The 23,572-nt window shown below is 40.8% G+C and overlaps 1 protein-coding gene across 1 annotated transcript; it reads right to left on the minus strand.

The window, feature by feature from the left end:
* Positions 1–213: 213 nt before the first annotated feature.
* si:ch211-153b23.3 lies at positions 214–22,080 on the minus strand. Its single transcript, XM_041195909.1, has 11 exons — positions 22,058–22,080; positions 15,298–15,465; positions 10,989–12,452; positions 9,874–9,966; positions 9,679–9,783; positions 9,471–9,580; positions 2,974–3,168; positions 2,666–2,828; positions 2,371–2,536; positions 2,184–2,278; positions 214–1,640 (listed from the first exon to the last, which is right to left on the minus strand). Exons 2-11 carry the CDS (start codon positions 15,452–15,454, stop codon positions 1,555–1,557), a joined length of 2,634 nt encoding a protein of 877 aa, XP_041051843.1. The 5' UTR covers positions 15,455–15,465; positions 22,058–22,080; the 3' UTR covers positions 214–1,554.
* Positions 22,081–23,572: the final 1,492 nt, after the last annotated feature.

Raw genomic sequence — 23,572 nt, forward strand, 5'->3', positions numbered from 1 at the left:
AAGAAAGGGTGGGGACGGAGGGACAGGCAGGGGTGGAGGGTCCTAGATGGGTGTTGGTGTCGATGAGTTGTTGGAGCTTGCATTCCTTAGCACTTGAGAGAAAGAGAAAAAGTTTCTTGTTGAGGCGTCGGATGAGCCGAAGGATAAAATGAAACTGGGGGCACACGCAGCTTTGAAAAAGGGTACGGCGGTGCTGCTGGAGGGAGAGGTCGAGCGTGTTCATATGGCGGCGCATGGCACTGAGTGTGGATTTCAGAATGTGACGGGAACAGCAGTCCGAGAAACGTTTTATGTCCCGGAGATACCTGTAATCCTGGGTGGGTTCGAAACATGAGGGACACTGCTCTTTTAAAAGAAATTTTGACCAATTTTAAATAAGCAAATTAGGACCTGTGTTAAAATACCAAAGTAATGACAAAAATAAAGTGTAAAATAACTCCCAGTCATTTCTAGTCAATAATTACAATGATCTTAATTTCCTATTCAGTGTTTTCCAAAACCTTTTTTTCCATTATTTGTAAGTTATTAACTGATATGGATTCACACAGCATTTCCTGGACACATTACAACAGTATTCTAATTTAGATCTACTAAAGTAATAGAAACATATCAGTTCTGATCAATGATTCCCCCCGGAATGTTAACTTCTTTTTCACCTTCAGATACTGCTGTGTTTACTGTTTTAATTCCAAAATTCTAGAATGTGCAGTTTTCCTTTTATTTTTACTATTTATATTATGAAGGTACTGTCTTCTTACTAAAACTAGTATTGACAAAATTCATAGTTTAGTATTAGAATAGTAGAAAGGACATTCTTACTATTATACTGGGATAGAGTAGAAAAAGTGCAATTGTCACCAAGATTATGACAGGAAGAATGATGTCATATAGGTAGGTTGTAGCTTACTGGGTGTACAGGCTATTGTTTCAACAAACATGACACCACAAATAATTTGGTACTCAGCTTCATATCCTCAGGTGGAAATGTAACATGACCATAATATGGGTAGCATCAGACTTCAAAGCTGAACAATGCAGGTGTAACCCTGAGGTTTACTTGAGCTCTGTCTCAAGTTGAAGATGAAGTTTCAGCTCTTTAATGAATGAATTCAATGATTACATTGATAAAGGCTGATTTTATTACAGTTATTTATATAAATATACATCTTATGACTTTTACTTTATGCATGAGAGTGATAGAACTGATATTTAACTATTCATTAATTGCAAAGTTATTACCTGCTGATTGTTATTCAGTTGGATCAACACGCTTCCTATCAGGTCTTTGTAGCCCCGCAATATAAAATTCTGCTTTGGTAAGGTGAACCAATAACCATGAAAGTGTAGCAAATCATGATCTCCCATGTTCCCTTTAATAAAAGGAAACCACTATGTATCACTGCATTATACCTACTGCCACATCCATCATTGATAATGAGAAGTTACCCGCAGGTGTAATAATCTTATCGTTTGCACTCTATGACTATATGCAGGTGTTCTATGCATCTTCATTGCATATCAGTTTTGAAAGTTTTCATTATTTGAGGTTTGCCATTAGTCAAGCTTGTGCTTCACTTGTTCAAAAAGCTGAATGACTCTCACTGCTGGGACACAGCCTTCTCTTAGAATGGTGATTCCTTCTGAAGAAAGTAAATAATTTCTGTGAGAAGCGGATGAATCATAGCCAAAGCCCAATGCAATTACTGCTGAAGTGGTCTTTAGGGAATTATTGAGAATAACTGAAAACATGTCACATTAAAGCTAACATCATAATTTTTGAAAAGTTCATTCATGTATTAAGGTTTGTGCTAGGCTAATACTAGTTATTGGATAAAATCAGTTTACATTTGTATTTCTTCTATGAACTTCACAGCTGTCAAGATGAGTTGCATCTGACTGACCTGCACAAGTATTAATAATACATACATCATTATAACAAGTGCTCTGATGGAAAATTGCTCAGCACTAGAGACTGCCAGATGTGCAGCTAGTCCAACTGTAACTTCATCTCATAATCTAACCACCACTATGTTAACATATTAAAACTAATATATAATTTGAAGAAATAGACACATCCATGAACATTAAGGGCTAAACAAATGTTGATGCTTTTGGATACAGTCAGGTTAATCAGTAATTAAAAAAATATATAATTAACATATTTGAACAAAATTCTGTAATACCATCATCAATCTTGGTACAGTTGACGACAGTGGAAGCAACCAATTCATTGGAGTTTCCATCACATAAAACGCCATCAATTTTGTATCCGAGGCGCCTATTGATAAACATGAACACGCACATATTGAGAAATTCATGTACCATAAGGTAAGACAGCAATTAGTTCAATGGCACTATTTGAATACATACGAGATAACCATGTCATGGTGGGTACTATCAGGCTCTCCACTAGGGTTGGCTGACGTAATGGCTAGTGGACCAGTCATATTCACGAGATGGGCTGTTACAGTGTGGTCAGGAACACGGATCATGATGCTATCCTTTGTACCAACACGGTCATAGGCAGCACCAACACCTTTAATAAAGAATACATTCTGATTCCTTAGAATCTCATATAATTTCATATTGAATATAACTGATAAAACTGGCTGTTTGAATAGGGATCACTGATGCTTTGAAATGTTCAACTAATTGTGATGCATACCTAGTTTCTTCAGCCATTCTCCTTTCTTCACAATACAGCTGATCCCTCCAGGGTAGACATGGTTCATGAACTCCCAGAGCAATGGGCTGAATGGAGGATACACTGCAGACAGCTGATCCAGATTGGAGATACAGATACAGATGGGCTTCTCCATAGGACGCTCCTGGAAAATCATGGGCAGCAATCATGCATTAAAAGACTGAAAAGTGCACCCTGTGGCAAATGATATTACTGGGTAAGAATAAAAAGCTGTAAAAATCACGTCTGAAGGTACAGCATTTATGTCTCATTGCTTTTGGCATCCTTACCTTTATGTTGTAGATACGTTCAATAGCTTCTGGGTGTTTACAGGAAGCTGCCAGAGCATACACAGTATCAGTTGGGATGCCGCACACACAACCAGAATCTAAGATCTTTGTGATAGTTTGTAGACCACTAGTTTGCCGTGAAGTAGAAATGGGACAAGGCAAAGAGGCTTGATCTTTCTTTTTGTTTGTTCCAGCCTGTGATTTTTGAATAAGAAGGTTAAGATATTTCAGAAAAATAATTGGATTTTAATTGATGTACTATAATGAAAATGATCCTTCAGGTTTTTCTAAAATGAATCATCAATGTGCAAGGTCTAGGTTGCAGAACTCTTCTTCAGAACTCAATTAAAAAGTACATTGCAGAATAAAGTAGATTATAGTCAAGATGTTTATGTCAGTTTACCTGTTCATGAAATAGTATTCAATATTGTTTACATTTAAATAAACACACTGTCCTCTGTTTAATTAATGGACAAGATATTTGTAAACAAAAAATAGAAAATTGATGGAGCATTTGGAAGTTATTGAAATTTGGATGACATCCCAAACCATAAATAGTATACTTGAGCAGTTTATAAACTACCACGAAAGTTAAAGACATGTATATGATACAAGGTTTACTTCTTAACTGGTGAATCTTTTTATGGTGTTGTTCACAGAAATTCGAATGATAGGCTACTTCATGATAGGAGCATTATACCATGCAATCAATACACATGGTTGCTAAAGTGGTGCAGTGTTTAAATGCCTTCCATTTAAGGTCATCAAACTTGACTACATTCAGTAAATAGGTCAATTGGTGTTTACTTGCCATTTGGTAACAAGTTTGCAAAGTTGTAGGTGCATGAAAATGCATCTCCACGTAAGGATAAAAATGCTTTAAATGGTTACTTTAAGATATTTTTGTCAGACTACTGTTTGATATCGGAAATATAATGGATTCTATCAAAACCATATGTACAATAATGCACATGTTGGCATTCTTTAACTATTGAACCTCACATTACAAAGGACATTTTTTTAAACGTGATTATGATGTTAGTCCAACAAGTTTTACTGGAAACACATTTCACGAATGGAGTGCTGTCCTTCTTACAAAATACCTGCACATTTATAGTAAGAATAAAGCACTTATTTTCTTTATTCATTCATCATATGTGGTCATCACTGGCTAGGCCAGCATTTATTTCTAATTGCCCATTCCTAATTGCTTTTGAGAAGGTAGTAATGAGCTGCCCTCTTGAACCACTGCAGTCCCTGTGGTGTTGTTACTTCTACACTGTTGTTTGGGAGGAAGTTCCAGGATTTTGACACAGCAATAGTGAAGGAACAGCAATATATTTCCAAGTCAGGATTGAGTGGCATAGAGGAGAATTTCCAGTAGGTGGTGTTCCCATGCATCTGCTGCCCACATCCTTCTAGATGGTAATGGTCATGGATTTGAAAGGTGCTAAGGAGGCTTGATGAATTTCTGCAGTGCATCTTGTAGATGATACACACTACTGCCATTGTGCGTCAGTGGTGGAAGGAGTGAATGTTTGTGGAAGGGGTGCCAATCAAGCTGGCTGCATTGTCCTGGATGGTATCAAGCTTCCTGAGTGTTGTTGGAGCTGCACTCATCCAGGCAAGTGGAGGGTATTCTATCACACTCCTGCCTTGTAAATGGTGGACAGGCTTTGAGGAGTCAGGAGTAGAGTTACTTGCAGTGGGATTCCTAGCTTCTGACCTGTTCTTGTAGCCATAGTATTTATATGGCTAGTGTCACAACTCACTGGGGATAGTGCACTGTAATATCAAACCCCACTGTTCCCTGAGCCGCGACAAATGTAAAAAGTTTGACCAAACCACCAGATTGCCCCAATTCTACCTAACTGTTTAATTTAGGTTAACAGAATGCGAGCACCAGGTTTGTACATGTAATAATTAGTTAACTGTTTATTGAACAACTGTCGTTAACCAGTGGCAAAAGAAAGAAATATGAACTGTTAATTTCTAACCCTATAACCTAAACTCTACCCCTTCTTAAATTCATATACACACGCATACAAAAGACACACAAAAAGCATGGATTTTATGGGTGGGATAAAACAGTTCAATAGCACCAATTCTGGAGTACAGGATTCGATGGGTTGATTTTGATTGGTGTCTTCCAAATTTCCTTTCAGTTCTTGTTGATGACACGAGGTGGTCTTCCTGTACTACAGTATTTAGTTCATTGGTTGAGTACTTGCCTTTCAATGTCTCTAACAACAATTTTCCTCTTTAGCTCTTGACAGGTGTTTTCAGAGAGAGAGCAGGTTATAGAGATATGAGGAGAAAACCATGTGATCTATTATTGTGGAATTACTGGAATCTTCCACCCACAGGAGAAAGAGGTTTTAGGTCTTGGTTCTTTCAGGCTAGGAGCCATTCTGCTGCACTGCTTCTCACACAAAACCCGGTCACCTGGTCAGGAGCCAATTAAAATGCTGCTGTCAGGCAGCTCTCTTGGTCCAGGACTCATTTCCGGCACCACCCTGTCTTTCATAGCACACTCTGTTCTGGGACTGCAACATTGTATATATCTCTCATTCTGTTCCAGTGGACATGTCTTTCAACCTGCAGCCATTGTAATTCTAATCCACAGTCCAACAGAAAATAAAAAGATATGTCCTTTACAACAGTCCAACAGAAGTAAAAAGATATATTCCTCATACTAGTCAGTTCAGTTTCTGGTCAATGGTAACCCCAGGATGTTGATAGTGGGGAATTCAGCGATGGTAATGCCATTGAATGTCAAGGGATGATGTTTACATTCTCTCTTATTGGAGATGGTCATTGTCTGGCACTTGTGTGGCGTGAATGTTACTTGCCAATTGTCAGCCCAAGCCTAGATATTGTCCACTTCTTGCTGCATTTGGACATGGACTGCTTCAGTATCTGAGGAGTCATGAATGGTGCTAAACATTGTGCAATCATCAGTAAACATCCCCACTTCTGACCATATGATGAAAGGAAAGTCATTGATGATGCAACTGAAGATGGTTGGACCAAGGACACTACCCTAAGGAACTCCTGCAACGATGTTCTGGAACTGAGATGATTGACCTCCAAAAACCACAACCATCAACCTGTGTGCTAGGTGTAACTCCAACCAGCGGAGAGTTTTCTCCTGATTCCCATTTTCTCCAGTTTTGCTACTGTGCCTTGATGTTACACTTGGCAAAATGCTGCCTTGATGTCAAGGGCAGTCACTCTCACTTCACCTCTGGAATTCAGCTCTTTTGTCCATGTTTGAACCAAGGCTGTGATGAGGTCAGCAGCTGAGTGGTCCTGGCAGAACCCAAACTGAGCATCAGTGAGCAGGTTATTGCTCTGTGATAGCACTGTTGATGACCCCTTCCACCCCTTTACTGATGATCGAGACTGGGCTGATGGGGCGGTAATTGGATGGGTTGGATTTGCCCTGCTTTTCGTATAGGACATACCTGGACTATTTTCCACATTGTTGGACAGATTCCAGTGTTGTAGCTGTACTGGAACAATTTGGCTAGGGCTGCAGCACGTTCTGAAGCATAAGTCTTCAGCACTATTGCTGGAATATTGTCAGGGCCCATAGCGTTTGAAGTATCCAGTGTCTTGATATCATGTGGAGTGAATCGAATTTGCTGAAGAATGGCATCTGTGATGCTGGGTACCTCTGGAGGAGGCTGAGATGGATCATCCACTTGGTACTTCTGGCCGAAGCTTGTTGCAAATGCTTCAGCCTTATATTTTACACTGATGTGCTGGACTCCTCCATTATTGAGGATGGGGATATATCTGGAGTGAGTTGTTTAATTGTCCACCACCATTCATGACTGGATGTGGCAGGACTGCAGAGCTTAGATCTGATCCATTGGTTGTGGAATCACTTAGCTCTATCACTTGCTGCTTATGCTGCCTGGCATGCAAATTGACCTGTGTTATAGCTTCACCAGATTGGCACCTCACTTTTAGGTATGCCTGGTGCTGCTCCTGGCATGCCCTCTTGCACTCTTCATTGAACCAGGATTGTTCCCCTGGCCTGGTGGTAATAGTCGAGTGGGGGATGTGCTGGGCCATGAGGTTATAGATTGTAGTTGAGTACAATTCTGCTTCTGCTGTTGGCCCATAGCGCCTCATGGTTTCCTAGTCTTGAGTTTCCTCATCTGTTTGAAATCTATCCCATTTAGCACAGTGGTAGTGCCACACAACACGATGGAGGATATTGTCAATGTGAGAACAGGACTTTGTCTCCAAAAGGACTGTTCGGCGGTCACTCCTACCAATACTGTCACGGGCAGATGTATCTACCGCAGGCAGGTTGGTGAGGATGAGATCAAGTATGTTTTTCCCTCTTGTTGGTTCCTGCCTCAAACCAGTCTAGCAGCTATGTCCTTTAGGACTTGGCCAGCTCAGTTTTGGTGGTGCTGCCGAGCCACTCTTAGTGATTGACATTGTGAAGTCCCCCATCCAGAGTACATTCTGTATCTTTGCCACCCTCAGCGCTTCAAGTGGTGTTCAACATGGAGGAGCATTTGCTGAGGGAGGGTGGAACATGGTAATCAGCAGGAGGTTTCCTTGCCCATGTTTGATCTGATGCCATGAGACTTCATGGGGTCCAGAGATGTTGAGGACTCCCAGGGCAGCTCCCTCCCGGCTGGACACCACTGTGCCTCCACTTTGCTGGGTCTGTCCTGCCGGTGGGACAGGATATATCCAGGGGTTGTGGTGGTCGTGTCTGGGACATTGTCTGTAGGGCATGTAATGGTGAAGACAACTATGTCTGGCTGTTGCTTGACTAGTCTGTGAGACCGTTATCCCAATTTTGGCACTAGCCTCCAGATGTTATTAAGGAGGACTTTGCAGGGTCGACAGAGTTGCATTTGCTGTTGTTGGTTCCGGTACCTAGATCGATGCCAGGTGGTCTGTCTAGTTCCATTCCTTTTAGAATATCCGTATGCATATTCTGTCAACATGTTCCATTATAAATTCCTACGTACACATTTAAAATGGAAACCGCCTATTGTTATGAAAACCATACTTATCTCGTTGAAAGCGGAGGTTGGGAATCTCAACTCTCGATGGGACTTGGAGCTTTTGCACTCACGCACACCAGAAGCGGGCTGTTACATGCACAGCTGCATAGCTTTGCAATTTTTATATTCCGTGGACCCAGTGCGACATTGCAGAGAAGAAAAACAGCATGAAAACCCGAGTCAGGTGACCGGGACCAGAGCGCCATTTATGGCTAGTGTCCCAGGTAAAGGACATGGGAAGGGGGCTGGGAGCAGTCCCAAAAAGAAGAGTCCCAGACAGGGGACAGAGGCAGGTCCCCTTTAAGGTGAAAAATAGAAGAGCAAAGAAACAGGTTGCAAACAAGAAAAGGGCTGTGGTTTGCAGATTTTAACTAAAGAGAACTCAGGGGAAGCCTGATAATTGAAGGGGCCTTAGGAGAAGCCCTGAAGATTCAAGAAGGCAGTCAACGTTTGGTGACTCCGTGCTGCAGGCCGTTGCGGCAAAGGTCCCCCTTAGGAGCAGTAGTGTTCTACTCATATGGCCGACGAGCTGCAGTTGTGCTTGTGAGTTGGTGCTTGAGTGTATGTGCTTGGGAATCCAGGGAACATAATCTCGGGAGATGAGATTGAAACCTTGTGCATTGGCCATTGTTGACTTCGTCCAAGTTGGAGCGACTTTTGAGGAGAATTCCCAGGTTAGATCTTCAATGCTGAAGACTGGAATCCCTCGTGAGTGAGACAGAGTTTCAGTGAGATTGGTTGACTCACAATGTTACTAAAGTCTGGGTTGTTGTGAAATCAATCTACTCTGTCTCGGTCACATTGTGCCATTTATTGTGCCATGTGGTGTGTTTGACCACAGTTTGCTTGTTATTTCACATGTACCTCATATTAATCCTGAATTTAGAGTATAAGACAGATATTGTAAATAGTTCATCTTTCTGACCTTGTATAGTAAAGTTTATTTTTATTTGTTCAAAACCTATGGAATCTTGTGGCTTTATTCCATTAGCAAGAGTTCTGAATCTCAAACTTTGTCTACTTTAAACAAAATGTTATTAGTCCCTAACCGAATCTTACCAACAACTTTGGGGTCTAGTCAAGGATCATAATACTATGTAAACTTGTCATACTGGAATCATGCCTTCAAGCCAGTGTTGCCAATGTGTCTCTCAACTCCTCACCTTGTACTGCATAGACATTCTTGTGTTTCAACCAACTTAACTGTCTTGCTTTCCAAGCTTTATTAAGTCATGCTATTTAAATATAAACAGCAATATAAAGTTAAAAAAATAAAAATAGGAACAGAATGTTTATCTTAAAAATTGGGACCTGAATTATATCTACATGCATTGGTCCAGCTAATCCCTGCCCTGTAATCCTGCTTCAACTGAACACCAAACTTAGCCTTAACATTATTGTGCAATAAATTGAAAAATAATTAAAATTACAAACAAATCGATAACATATAGCATTTACCTTGTATAGAGAGTCACCCAGAGGAATTAGTTGTTTCCCAAACACATGGTTGGCAAAAGAGGCAATTGCTCCATAAACACAGACAAGACTGAACAAAGTCAGCATCACACCTGTGGGATTAACAATGGAGAGAAATAATTGTCAATGCTCACATGGCTATAAAAAAAACATTTTTTAAAAATTAAAATAACTTGAACTAGTGATTGACCTTCCAAAGGAAGAGGCAGTCGCTCCAGGGTGAAGAGTAAAAAGCAGATGATTATCACTTCCATAATGACTGTGGCTAGGAGTAGCACCATGTTAATATAAGTAGCTGTGATAGAGCACACCAATAAATGAATTCCTCATGGACTCAAGGCATTGAAGTACACAAACTGAAATGAATTGCAATTAAAACACTCACCTGAGATAACCAGAAACATGTTGACTATAAGGAAAGCTACCGCTCCTGCAGTGAATCCACCATCAGAACTGGGATCAATATTTAACAAATGACCTGCATGAAACACATATTTATGAAACTCCTTACATACAGACATGAATATAAATGTACAATACTACTGTCATTAGCATTTGAGCAAATTGAGCAAGAAATTAAGGCTGAGAATTTCCAGTGAAGATATGGTGGCAAGAAATTGTTCATGGAAATTTCCAGTCTACTGAGAATTGATTGAGATTTGAAACTTTCTGTGAGAGGTGTTTTTGTGTGAAATTTTAATACACATGTAATGACTTCCTGTCCTTGTTAACATGATTCTATGTTAATATGACTTCATACAATAAGTTGTTAATAGTGAGGAGAAAAGAGATAAGTTGTTAGGCATTCATAACATTTCAAGGATAAAGGAGGGAGTGCTCATCTAGATAGCTGTGCAGCAGAATGGTATCACAATACAAAATCACCTCCATTCTTGCAAATGAATCCTGAATGCATAAAGTTTAACGAGGGACCCAGGGATCAGCACATAGGGAATGATGACACAATCTTAAGACTTTGTCCATGCATTACTTAATATGCTATCTTACTGTAACACAACTGAGAAAAATAAAATGTGTTTATCAAATCTGAATAATATGCAGAAACATATTTTATAGTTGCATGGCATTGCAATGTTTCTGTGGTATGAGATTTTTAAGCTAGAAGTATGTTATGTAAGCAATGGATAAATGTTACAATGAGGTTGGTATAATAATAAGTGTAAATTAAGCCCAAAATGAATGTGCAGCACATACATGCCTACATACATATATTCGTTCCCATGAATGAATTATGATTTTAATAGTACAGAAATATTTCTGTAAAAATGATCATTTTAGCATTGGGTAGATTGATAACATAAAAAGGGCACACTCCTTGTAGCAAAGGATAAGCCGAACAAATTAAAAGTAAAATTTTGTTTAGTTAAAGAAATTTCACATTTAGAGAAACAATAAAAAATTGTTGCACATACATACATAATATACACATATATTTATAAAGGATTGCTTGTCAGAGTAATCCTGCATTGACAAGTATACCTGCAAATCGAAGCCAGGTCCACGTTGCCCAGATAGCTGCATAACAGAAGGGTAATATAGAGCCAAAACGCCTTCCTCCTCGGACTTGAATCCTGGACACGTAGAGTTGGATTAGAGTTCCAGGGATCAGGACCCAGGGAATAGTAAGATGAGCTTGGGCCTGGTCCAAGTTTGCACTCTGGATTGCGGACAGGGCTGCCAGTCCATTGCAAATGTAGAAGAGGGCGTCTGGAAGCTGCACAGTAGTAAAGGATGGGGGCTCCTCAACTTTGGTGAACCTCTGTTTTGGGGCAAATAGAATATTCTGAAATGTTTTTGAAGAGAGGATTTGGGTTCCAAAAGGAATCAGTGCCTTTTCTGCTATCGAGTTGATTAGGCTGGCAAATGTTGCATAAATGGAGAGGGCTGTATACATGGAGCAAACTGCTCCAAAAAATCTGTAATATGATACACTGTTAATCTGAGGAATGGTGGAGATGGTGAGAAGAACAAAAAAGCCATTATGGATCATTTCAAGTTTGTTTATATTCAGAGACATCAGGCACAAAATCAAAGCTGTGACCAAAAAAAACCAGTCTCCTGTCATCCTGGCTCTGCTGCTGTCTAAATTATTAACATTTATGAGGACTGTTAAAATGAACTCCTCCCAGGACTTCACAAGCCAGTACATACTATGGACACAAAACTTCGTGGCAAAGTAGACATCACTGCGCAAATAACCATAGTAGCTGGCATAAAGCTGAGCGATAGAATTTATGCTGACCCACACAGCTCCCACATAAAATGATTTAATGTATCCAAAGCAGTAAAAAGCAAAGAAGAAGGGAGAAATCACACTGCACAAGTTACCAAGTGCCATTGGCTCAGCATATTTGGTGTTCTTCTTTTTCTCTTCACCTATGGTCTTAGAAGATGATTTATTAGCTGCTCCAAGAAGCAGCACATTGAATAATGCATTGCCAAACCCTGGAAGGATGTACCTCTGGGTGACTCCCTTTAAAAGCAAGGCAGTGGCTCCATAAAGCCCAAAGGCAACAATCACTAGTTCAAAGATTCCAGATAGTATTAAAGCCCATTGACTAAAGAGGCCCACAGCCTCAAAAATGAGGGTAATTGCTATGGCCCCAAACACAAAAGGCATGATGTAATTAGTTGTAGCTGAACAGAAGGACAAAATAAATGCTACACTGATGTAAGCTACTAACCCTGCAACAGCTGACTCACTAATAGGAGCCAAAGCCACATTTAAACTATTATTTACAACACTGATGTTTTTTAGATTCAGAGTGCCCAAAGTGACATTAAGAGGGGAGTTTGCTCCCAGAATAATCCGAGTTGCCCCAAAGCTGCTCCACAAAGCTGAAAATGCTATAAAAGCTGTGCCACCTAGATGGTCGTACTTTCTGAAGGACATTAGTCCAGCAACAAGTTGTGTCACTCCACCAATCAAGACAAGGTGAACACCTAAAAAACAGAGAATGGAATCTTCAGTAGAATTGGTTCCTTCCACAAGTTTCTTATTATATGATATGAAATATACAATCTTCATATTTGTTTCATTCTTGACCACTATAACTTTAAACAAGGTCAAAAGGCAATACTTAAAAAAAGGGGTCTTGGGATTTGGAGACCTTTTAAAAAGAATCTCTCATTCAAAATCTCCTTAGCATTTGTTAATACTGCAGTTTTAGGTTAGTTGAGAAATGCTTTCTGCTTTGCAACACGTTGTTTTTGACTGACTTCAAAGGGGAGCAGTGTGATAACTTCTGGAGGAGGCAGTGTCAAGGTGCTGGGATTTGACAGCACAGAGTTTAAATAGTTAGGGAATGCATGTTGGAGTGCTTGCACTCATAACTATTATATTTAGAAATTAAAAACAAAAAAACTGCGGATGCTGGAAATCCAAAACAAAAACAGAATTACCTGGAAAAACTCAGCAGGTCTGGCAGCATCAGCGGAGAAGAAAAGAGTTGACGTTTCAAGTCCTCATGACCCTTCGACAGAACTTGAGTTCGAGTCCAAGAAAGAGTTGAAATATAAGCTGGTTTAAGGTGTGTGTGTGGGGGGCGGAGAGAGAGAGAGAGAGCGGTGGAGGGGGGGTGTGGTTGTAGGGACAAACAAGCAGTGATAGAAGCAGATCATCAAAAGATGTCAACAACAATAGAACAAAAGAACACATAGGTGTTAAAGTTGGTGATATTATCTAAACGAATGTGCTAATTAAGAATGGATGGTAGGGCACTCAAGGTATAGCTCTAGTGTGGGTGGGGAGAGCATAAAAGATTTTAAAATATTTAAAAATAATGGAAATAGGTGGGAAAAGAAAAATCTATATAATTTATTGGAAAAAAAAGGAAGGGGGAAACAGAAAGGGGGCGGGGATGGGGGAGGGAGCTCACGACCTAAAGTTGTTGAATTCAATATTCAGTCCGGAAGGCTGTAAGGTCCCTAGTCGGAAGATGAGGTGTTGTTCCTCCAGTTTGCATTGGGCTTCACTGGAACAATGCAGCAAGCCAAGGACAGACATGTGGGCAAGAGAGCAGGGTGGAGTGTTAAAATGGCAAGCGAAAGGGAGGTTTGGGTCATTCTCGCAGACAGACTGCAGGTGTTCTGCAAAGCGGTCGCCCAGTTTACGTTTGGTCTCTCCAGTGTAGAGGAGACCACATTGGGAGCAACGAATGCAGTAGACTAAGTTGGGGGAAATGCAAGTGAAATGCTGCTTCACTTGAAAGGAGCGTTTGGGCTGTTGGACAGTGAGGAGAGAGGAAGTGAAGGGGCAGGTGTTGCATCTTTTGCGTGGGCATGGGGTGGTGCCATAGGAGGGGGTTGAGGAGTAGGGGGTGATGGAGGAGTGGACCAGGGTGTCCTGGAGGGAGCGATCCCTACGGAATGCCGATAGGGGGGGTGAAGGGAAGATGTGTTTGGTGGTGGCATCATGCTGGAGTTGGCGGAAATGGCGGAGGATGATCCTTTGAATGCGAAGGCTGGTGGGGTGATAAGTGAGGACAAGGGGGACCCTATCATGTTTCTGGGAGGGAGGAGAAGGCGTGAGGGCGGATGCGCGAGAGATGGGCCAGACACGGTTGAGGGCCCTGTCAATGACCGTGGGTGGAAAACCTCGGTTAAGGAAGAAGGAGGACATGTCAGGGGAACTGTTTTTGAAGGTAGCATCATCAGAACAGATGCGACGGAGGCGAAGGAACTGAGAGAATGGGATGGAGTCCTTACAGGAAGAGGGGTGTGAGGAGCTGTAGTCGAGGTAGCTGTGGGAGTCGGTGGGTTTGTAATGGATATTGGTGGACAGTCTATCACCAGAGATTGAGACAGAGAGGTCAAGGAAGGGAAGGGAGTTGGGTCACAGGAGGTCCAAGGAACATGGGAAGAAGATTGACAATGCATTGGAGTTGTATCCCATTCAGCATTGCTTTCTGCAGTCTCTCAAAACTTATTTTAGTGGTCAGAATGGACCCTAACAACTTTAGTGTTTCTGTGAAGAAAAAACTGCTTTGCAGTGATGTTAATAAATAGTACAGTTTAAAGACAGCTTAATCTCAATGTCAAGACGCTTTTATAGAGAGCCTGAACACAGAAGCCTTGTAAAAAAGAGGGAATGTGCTGAACATTAATGAATGTGACCTCTTCCATTGTTTCTTTATGGCACATTCTATAATCTACTAACTATAGGGGAGCCAATAGTTAATGGGAGTGAAGTTCTCTGCTGGCTGCCCAAACATCGGCCATTACTTCAGCAGAAGAGCTGAAAACCTCCACAGGAACAGCATAAACAGCATCTTCATAATTTTTCTGGGGTTCCTGCAGCTCTTCCCCCAGAGTTCCTGCATAAATTTATTCCTAATAAGTACATTATGAGGTACTTTCTGATCAGCAAAACAGGTTCTAGAAATATTTTTTTATTGCACATGGTATATTAATCTTCCCTTTAGTTATATATCACTCTTCTAATCTAAAACAAATACCTGAATGGCACTTCTTTATGAAATACTCTTTATTTTCCCTATAATAACTGTCATAAACCTGACAACTAATACAAAACATGGACTAAGAATCGCATATACATTCTTTGTTTTATTTACAAAACAAATATTTCATATCAGTGTTATGAAATCCGACTGCCCTGAGCGTCAGGAACATTCCTGAGTAATGCTACTACAAAAAAACATCTCTAAGTTTTTCATATAATTGAAGTTTAGTTCCTATTGTTTTCTAAGCAAAATAAGAGGACAGTTTATATAATTTTGGGAGGAGATCACTAATCACAGCTGCAGTACACTGCTGTGTTTTTACTAACCTGCCAAGATGTTTTCAGTTCCATTGGCCAAAATGCCTGTATTGACTTGAGCGAAATTCTGAAGAGCTACAAGGAAGGCACTGATTACATTGGCCAAGAGTCCCAGGACTCCTGGCTCACTGTAGAATACAGCAGCAAAACCTTCTGAGCTGGACATTTTCTTTAAGTCTAGAATGAATAAATAAATTATTGTGTGAATTAAACAACATGCACTTCAATAATCAGACATTGCCTTTAAATCAAAATGAATGAATTTATGATTGAAATACAAAGCCCACCAAGAACTTGACATTTTCATTTATGACACAATATATCATTCACAAAAATTACCTATTGTTTCAAAAGACATAGTGGCCATAATGGGTAGGAAAAGACTGGATAAACTTATATATAATAACAAATAAACCATGTACAATACCATGTAAATGTAGACATAACAATAGATAGAGACACAAATATGGGGCCGGGTTTTCACCTTCCAATACAGCTGAGTACAGAAGCAGGAGTGTGTGGGGAGAGATCAAATTGAATATGCAAATATTCATGTCGCTAATCAGAGTGTTGATTTGCTGGGACTCTCCTGTCCCTGGGCTATTTTCCCCATAAGTGGTGGGTAGCCTAATTGAGGGCAGTTGAAAACCTGTTAAGGCCTATTATCAAAGGCTGACTGAAATTTTCCAGTCAGCCTCCAAGCCCCCTCCCACCCGGTGTCATTGGGGATTAGGCTAGTTGCTTGGAAGCTGCCACCATGCATCAGGCCCAGGGTTCAGTGCTCCAGGTATGCTTTGAGGCCCTTCCCAGCTGCCTGGCCACAGCTGTATTGAAAAACATTAAACTGTATTGCACTTTATGTATTGTCAACTTTGAACTGTTACATAATGTATTTTTACAACTTTTATGAATAAAGTATATTTTTGGGAAAAATAATTAGCTATTGTGTACATCATTTGTTACACTGAAGTTGCCTTGGTAATGGTGTAGCTCTTATCACCAACTCACAATTTGATCTCTCCCACCACTACTCTGCTCCTTCTATTATTCTTTCTCCTCCTCCACACAGAATCAGTATGGAGAAACTGTTCCCACTCATGAAAGGATCAAGAATGAGAGGGCATGGATTTAAAGTAATTTGCAAAAGAAGCAAAAGTGATATGAGAAAACAACTTTTTCACGCAGTGAGTGGTTAATGTCTGGAATGCACCAGCTGAGAATGTGATGACGGCAGGTTCAATCAAAGCATTCAAAAGGGAATTAGACTGCTATCTGAAACAATGTGCAGGGTAATGGGGAGAAGGCAGGAGGATGGCACTATATAAATTGCTCATTTGGAGAGCCAGTGCAGACATGATGAGCTGAATGGCCTCCTTCTGTGCTGTTAAATTTCAATGATTCACTATTCTCACCTTTTAAAATCCTTGCTTTCTATTATCTCGCAAGCCTCCCCTGTGATGATCTCCTTCCTTGTATCCATGAGCCTTGATGAATTTCATCTGCATCTCAGTTGCCTTTGCTTCTCTTCTCATGGTGCTCCTGTCCTCCCTAAACTTTTCCTTCCATACAAATTTTGCCTGCTCATAATGAAGGCCACCAACTTGACCTTGTGATCTTCTTTGACTTCTCTACTATGGTATTGATCCCTCACAAGACCATCTCTAACTACCATCTTGTTTGCCTCATCACAAACTTGAGTCTAATCCTGGAAAGAGGTCCTTGCAAGTCACTTCCTTTTCAAACTCCAAATTTCCTGGGCTTTGACCTTCTTTCCCCACCCTCTACACTCTCTGTTCCTCCCAAGCTGGCATCTGGCGCATCCCCTCCCTTCGCCCCATCATTGGCAGCTGCATCTTCAGTTGCCTAGGCCCCATGCTCTGGAATCACCCCCCCTTAAACCCCTCCACCACTTTTAAGATAGCATCTTTAATGCAATGAAATGTCCCAAGGCGCTTCACAGGAGCATTATAAAACAAAAGTATGACAGCAAGCTACATCAGGAGATCTTATTTTAAGAAATATCTTAAAGGAGGAAAGCAAGGTAGAGAAGTTTAGGGAGGAAATTCTAGAGCTTGGGGCCTAGGCAGCTGAAGGCATAGCCACCTTTGATGGAGCAATTATAATTGGGAATGCACAAGAGTGTAGAGATCTCGGAGAGTTGTGGGGTTGGAAGAGATTACAGAGCTAGGGAGGGGCAAGGCCATAAAAGGATTTGAAAACAAAGATTAGAATTTTGAGATCAAAATGTTGCTTGCCCAGGAGCCAATGTAGATCATCGAGCACAGGAGAATGGGGCTTGCTGCAAGTTAAGACACAGGCAGCAGAGTTTTAATGACCTCAAGTTTATAGAGGGTAGAATGTGGGAGGCCATCCAGGAGTACGTTGGAGTAGTTGAAGACATGGATGAAGGTTTCAGCAGTAGATGAGCTGAGATAGGGTGGTTGAGCAATGTTACAGAGGCAAAAATAGGTAGTTTTAGTGATGGCATGAAGATAAGTTTGGAAGTTGATCTCAGGTTCAAAGGTGACATCGAGGTTATGAACAGACTGGTTTAATCTCAGGCTGTTGCCAGTGAGTGGGATGAAGTTGGTAGCTTTGAATGGAGTTTGGACTTTGGACCAAAAACAATAACTTCAGTCTTCCCAATATTTATTTGCAGGAAATTTCTGTTTATCCAGTACTGGAAGTTGGATAACCAACTGAATAATTTAGTGACAATGGAGGAGTTGAGGGAGGTGGTGCCGAGGTAGAGTTGGTTGTTGAGATCATGTATGTGAAAACTAATGCTGTGCCTTTTGATGTGTCAGGAAGCAGCATGTAGATGGGAAACAGGGGACCGCCAAGGATTAAACCTTGAGGGATACCAGAGGTAATGGTACAAGACCAAGAAGAGAAGCCATTGCAAGTGGTTGTTTTTGGCTACGATTTGAGAAATAAGAACGGAACCACATGAGAGCAGCCCTACCCAGCTGGATGACAGTGGAGTGGCATTGGAGGAGGATGGCGTGGTCAACAGTGTCAAAGGCTGCAATCGACAAGAAGAGCAAGTTTACCTTTGTCACAGACACCTAGGATGTCATTGTGACTTCGGTAAAGCTCCTCAAAAACTCACTTCTTTGACTAAGCTGTTGGCCACCTTTCCTAACATATTCTTCTATACCTTGGCACTCATCATGAGGAGTCTGAGGACATTTATCTATTTTAAAGATGCCATACTAATGAAAGTTGCTGTTGTTAGAAGAATATTCTAACATTAGTACTCATTGAAACAATTAAGCCCATTAACTCTACATTTCGTTTTAATAATCAATTAATCAGGGCTGCATTAGACAAATACAGGGTTGTTTGGAAATTTTCAAAAGAGCTTCAGTGACAGGAGGGTTCAAAAAGTGACTAACAATAAGTGACTTTAGAAAACCTACAGGAGACCCGAAGGCCTCAGCCTTGTGAATATGGCGCCATCTATTGGTAATGAAGAATGTACAACATCAACGCAAGTTTCTTTAAATTTTCCTGCATGATGTTTCTGGGGGATCACCATCCCGGCTCCTCCAAAACAGTACCAGCAATGACCGGAAAAGAGTGCTATATTAGAAGCAAACGTTTTAATATCACATTATAACAGTAACAGCATTGCTATTAGCAAAACGGAATAATTCAGAAAATGGCTGCAGGTGTTGGAAATCTACCTGACCTGCCGAATGTTTCCAGAAAAGTTCAGAAAAAGGACCATTTCTGGGACCCATTCTTGAGGAGCCACAGGAGCCCAGGGAACCGAACTGGAAATAGAACCACCAAATCAGTGATTGAAGTAATCGTTTCCCGAGTCAGTTGTCGTATTTGCTTTCAGAACTGTGTTAACGCTTGTTTTCGAAACAGAAATGAGCCCATAAATTAGTAGAAACATTAGGTCTATTTCATCTTTTCCCTGAAATCGTTAAACTATCATTCGTCAACTCTCACTGAATCTGATCCACTCATATTTTAGAAAGAAAAATGTTGAGTACATTGCCATGAACGCATTTCTTCAATCGGATTTCAGTTGACATTAATATCAAATTATCTAACGAATTTGAGCTCTTATCATATACTCATATTCGACCTATATTTCAGTTTATTCTCTGCTGGAGAAAAACTTAGCTATCAAAGCCAAAGATTATATACATATATACACACACACATATGTATGTATTAAATTAGATCAGATTTATATTTCTTTAAATCCATATATACTTTTGCTCTAGATTTTTTGGATCACTATTGTTTCTATATTAACAAACATCATCCTCTAACTGAATGAATGTTAATGCTGCTTACATGTAATGTTCCCGGAGCACCTTCCTCGCGGTTTTTTCAAACTATCCTATGCCTCTCAATTTTATAAGTTTTGGCATCGAAAGAGGAAGTAGCAGAAATTGTGTTCCTGGCACACTTTTACCGACAACAATTTTTAATCCTCATTATCTCTCACAGTTAACTTCCTTGTTCGTCATAGTAAGCGCGTACAAATAAATTACAGGGGCTAATACGTCAAAATAAAAGCCCAGAAATTTGGAACGAGGAAAAATATTTTTTACCGCGTGACCATTCTTCATTACTTTCACGTCTTATTCGCGGAGATACTATATTTTTTATCGTAATACTAAAGTTATATTTCTTCCTTGCAGGATTAAAATAATCTGAAAGTCGTTTTTAAAAAAAGTGTTGAGGCTGCGGCAGATGGAAACTCATTTCAAAACGCGGAATGATGCTATTAGCTGTCGTCAGGGTAACGAAGAGTCCAAACATTTATCATTAACCTTGCTTCGTTCCCAAACCCTACTAAAACATTAAGATAAAAGCAAAAAACTGCGGATGCTGGAAATCCGAAACAAAAATAAAAATACCTGGAAAAACTCAGCAGGTCTGACAGCATCTGCGGAGAGGAACACAGTTAACGTTTCGAGTCCGTATGACTCTTCACCAGAACTAAGGAAGAATAGCAAAAAAGGTGAAATGTAAGCTGGTTTGATGGGGAGGGGGAACAGGTAGAGCTGGATAGAGGGCCAGTGATAGGTGGAGATTGCCAAAAGATGTCATAGACAAAAGGACAAAGGGGTGTTGACGGTGGGGACATTGGCTAAGGAATGTGATAATGGTGACATTAAGGGTAGAAAGCAGGACCAGCAAGGGACTCCACCTATCACTGGCCCTCTATCCAGCTCTACCTGTACCGGCCCTCCCTTAAACCAGCTTATATTTCACCTCTTTTCTATTTTTCCTTAGTTCTGGTGAAGAATCATATGGACTCGAAACGTTAACTGTGTTCCTCTCCACAGATGCTGTCAGACCTGCTGAGTTTTTCCAGTTATTTTTGTTTTTGTTCTTTCTAAAACATTGTCTGCAAGACTATAGAAAATGATCCATCCGGTTTTGTTAATGAACGGCAGAGATAATGTTACACAATACGCATTATATTCTTAATAGAACTTTAGAACTTCAGATGACTCCTAAGATACTGAAGACTAGGCAAGTTACTTTTATTCACATACGTTGCTTCTACCAATCTTTTGCCAGTGGCACGGGAAAGATTAAGAAGTCACGCAGGTTTTGCGGTCCTTAGCAGCATGATTTAGTAAGAGACTCTACTGTAGCCCTTGATTACAATACAGTGAGTGATGATACACGGAATAGCAGTTAAGTACAGCAATGACAGATTCAGAAGCCCTTGAGGAACAAGATAGAAAGAGAAATTAGAAGAATAGGAGGCTGATTACCAAGGAGAGATACCCCACATAAGCTGCACAAATTCTGCCCCTATTGTTGAATGAATTCTGGACAGGATATGCCAAGAGGAGCCCTGCCTCCAAAACCAACCATTTTTACAAAAAGAGGACCATGACCCCACCAGCAAACATCAAGCCATTGGTTCCAAGACCATTGCTGACTTCATCACCTCTGGTGATCTTTCTTCCATGGCTTGCTCCCAACCACATGCTTCTGCCTCCTTCGCAAGATACACAAACAGGACTGCACTGGTAAATCCACTGTTTCAACATGTTCCTGTCCCACAGAAATTATTTCTCCTTCCCTCAGCTCGATCTATTCTCCCTCATCCAACTCTTCCCACATACATATGCAGCTCTTTGATTGTACTCCATTGCATTTAACAGTTTCCAGTTTCCTGGTCCTTCTTTTCACCACAGACATCCAATCCGCCTACACATCCATCCTCCACCTGCATGGCCTGAGGGGTGGTCTGCTTCTTCCATAAATGGAGGCCCAACCCTTTGCTGGCTCAATTTGTTCTCATATTGAACAATTTCTCTTTTGCTTCCACTCACTTCCTCCAAATAAACGATGTTGTTATTGGAATCTCTCAGGGGTCCTAGCCATCCCTACCTTCTAAAGGGAAATGTTTCTATTCATGTCCCCTCCCTCACCTGCTCTTTGGGTACATTGATGGCTGCATCTATGCCATTTCCTGCTTTCATCCAGACTGGAAAATGTCAACACATTTTCTTTCAGTTCCCACCTTTCCATTGCCTTCACATAGTCCATCTCATACTCTTCCCTTCCTTAATGTCTGTCTCCATTTCTATAGATAGGCTGTTGACCAATATCCAACATAACCCAATGGCCCCCACAGTTATGTTGACTACACTTTCTCTCACCCTATTTCCTGTAAGGACTTTATTCCATTCTCCCAGTTTTTCTGTCTCTGCTGCATCTGCTCTGGCAATAGCAACTTCCATTCTAGCATTTCTGATATGATTTTCTTTTTCCTCACCTGAGGAATCATTGACTGGAATCCTAACAGGATCCTTGACTGTTTATTCCATTTCCTGTTTTCAGCCCTTTCCCTCCTTTTCAGAACCATAACAGGTTTCCCTTATCCTCACCTTCCATTCCACCAGCCTCTGCATTCAATGTATCATCCTCGACTATTTATGTAACCTCCAGCATGATGCCACCACCAAACACATCTTCTGCTATCCTCCCCTTTCAGCATTCCATAAATCCTGCTCTACTCCTCAGTCACCCACAACACTTCCTCTACTTCCCATATTACCTTGCCATGCGAGCACAGGAGCCACAACACTCCACCTTTTAGCTCCTCCCTTCCAACTGTCCAAGGCTCCAAACACTTCTTTCAGGTGATTCAGCAACTTACTTGTACTTCTTTCAATTTATTATGCTTTATACATTGCTCCACATTGGTGAGGCCAAACATAGACTGGATGACCACTTTGCAGAACACCTCCATTCAGTCTGCAAATGTGACCCCAAGCTTCAAGTCTTTTTTGACTCAGGCAAAACTATCCAATCTCCCTGGTGACTAGGCTGGCCACCATTACCTTGATGGAATTCTTTCAGCTCTATACCTTTAGTGCACCCTAGAAGAAAACTTGCCCATAAAATTGCACAAAGAAATAGTGTTCAAGCAGACATAGGGAGAAATAACACTACAGATCTTGAACAAGATCTATGCATGACTGAAAATTCTCATCTTTCTGTCAGCTGTCTGCTCAATCTAGCATAGCCAAGAGTTCCCAAAATGTGAATTCAGAGTTTGGCATTAGAATCGGACCACCTGAAAATCTAAAGTGCCACGGGAGCAAGCTTTAGGTCAGCAAATGGTAGAAAACAAATAGAAAGGAATCTGGAAACTAGACCTCACATCCATCATTCACAGTAGAATCATAGAAATGTAGAATCATAGGATTATAGAATAGTACAGCATCAAAGGAGGTCATTCAGCTTATCAACTCCACACTGGCTCTTTGAAGAAAAATCCAGTCAGTTCCACTCCCCTGCCTATTCACCATAATCCTGCAATTTTTTCTCCTTCAAGGATTTATTAATAAATGTGGATGAAATATGAGAGAGTAGAACAACAGCTCAAATACTGGCAATAATGGAGAGTAAAAGCTGAATAAGTAGAGAAAAAGAAATGTAACACATTGAAATAGTTTGAAATCTACTAAAGAAGAAAGATAGAAAGGAATATCCCTTATGAAGCAATATTGAGAGCGACCGGAGGGCTACAAGGGAGGTGGGGCAGTATTCAAATCTGGGGCGGGTTGGCAGTTTTAGAGACTTCACAATCCTGTCTTTCTTCTTCCTATGTGTTATTCATTTGGCCTATGTAGTTTTTGATCTACTAAGGCCCCAAATGTTGGTTGCTCTTAGTGGGCTTCCCAGATTAAGGCTGGGATGGCTTGGAATTTGACTTTGTTTGGATATGAGGGCCAAAACCTCCAAGGTTCCCTCGTACACTAAATTGCAGTTCATTCACATCAAG

Source organism: Carcharodon carcharias, chromosome 9 (genome assembly GCF_017639515.1).
Source record: "Carcharodon carcharias isolate sCarCar2 chromosome 9, sCarCar2.pri, whole genome shotgun sequence".
Taxonomy (NCBI): Eukaryota; Metazoa; Chordata; class Chondrichthyes; order Lamniformes; family Lamnidae; genus Carcharodon; species Carcharodon carcharias.

Excerpts from the sequence above, each read along its gene's own strand:
- si:ch211-153b23.3 (XM_041195909.1), bottom strand. The coding sequence starts at position 15,454 with ATGTCCAGCTCAGAAGGTTTTGCTGCTGTATTCTACAGTGAGCCAGGA. Across the intron at positions 9,581-9,678 it reads ACTGCCTCTTCCTTTGGAAG|GTGTGATGCTGACTTTGTTC; the intron begins GTCAATCACTAG and ends TTAATCCCACAG. Across the intron at positions 1,641-2,183 it reads CTGTACCAAGATTGATGATG|AAGGAATCACCATTCTAAGA; the intron begins GTATTACAGAAT and ends TACTTTCTTCAG.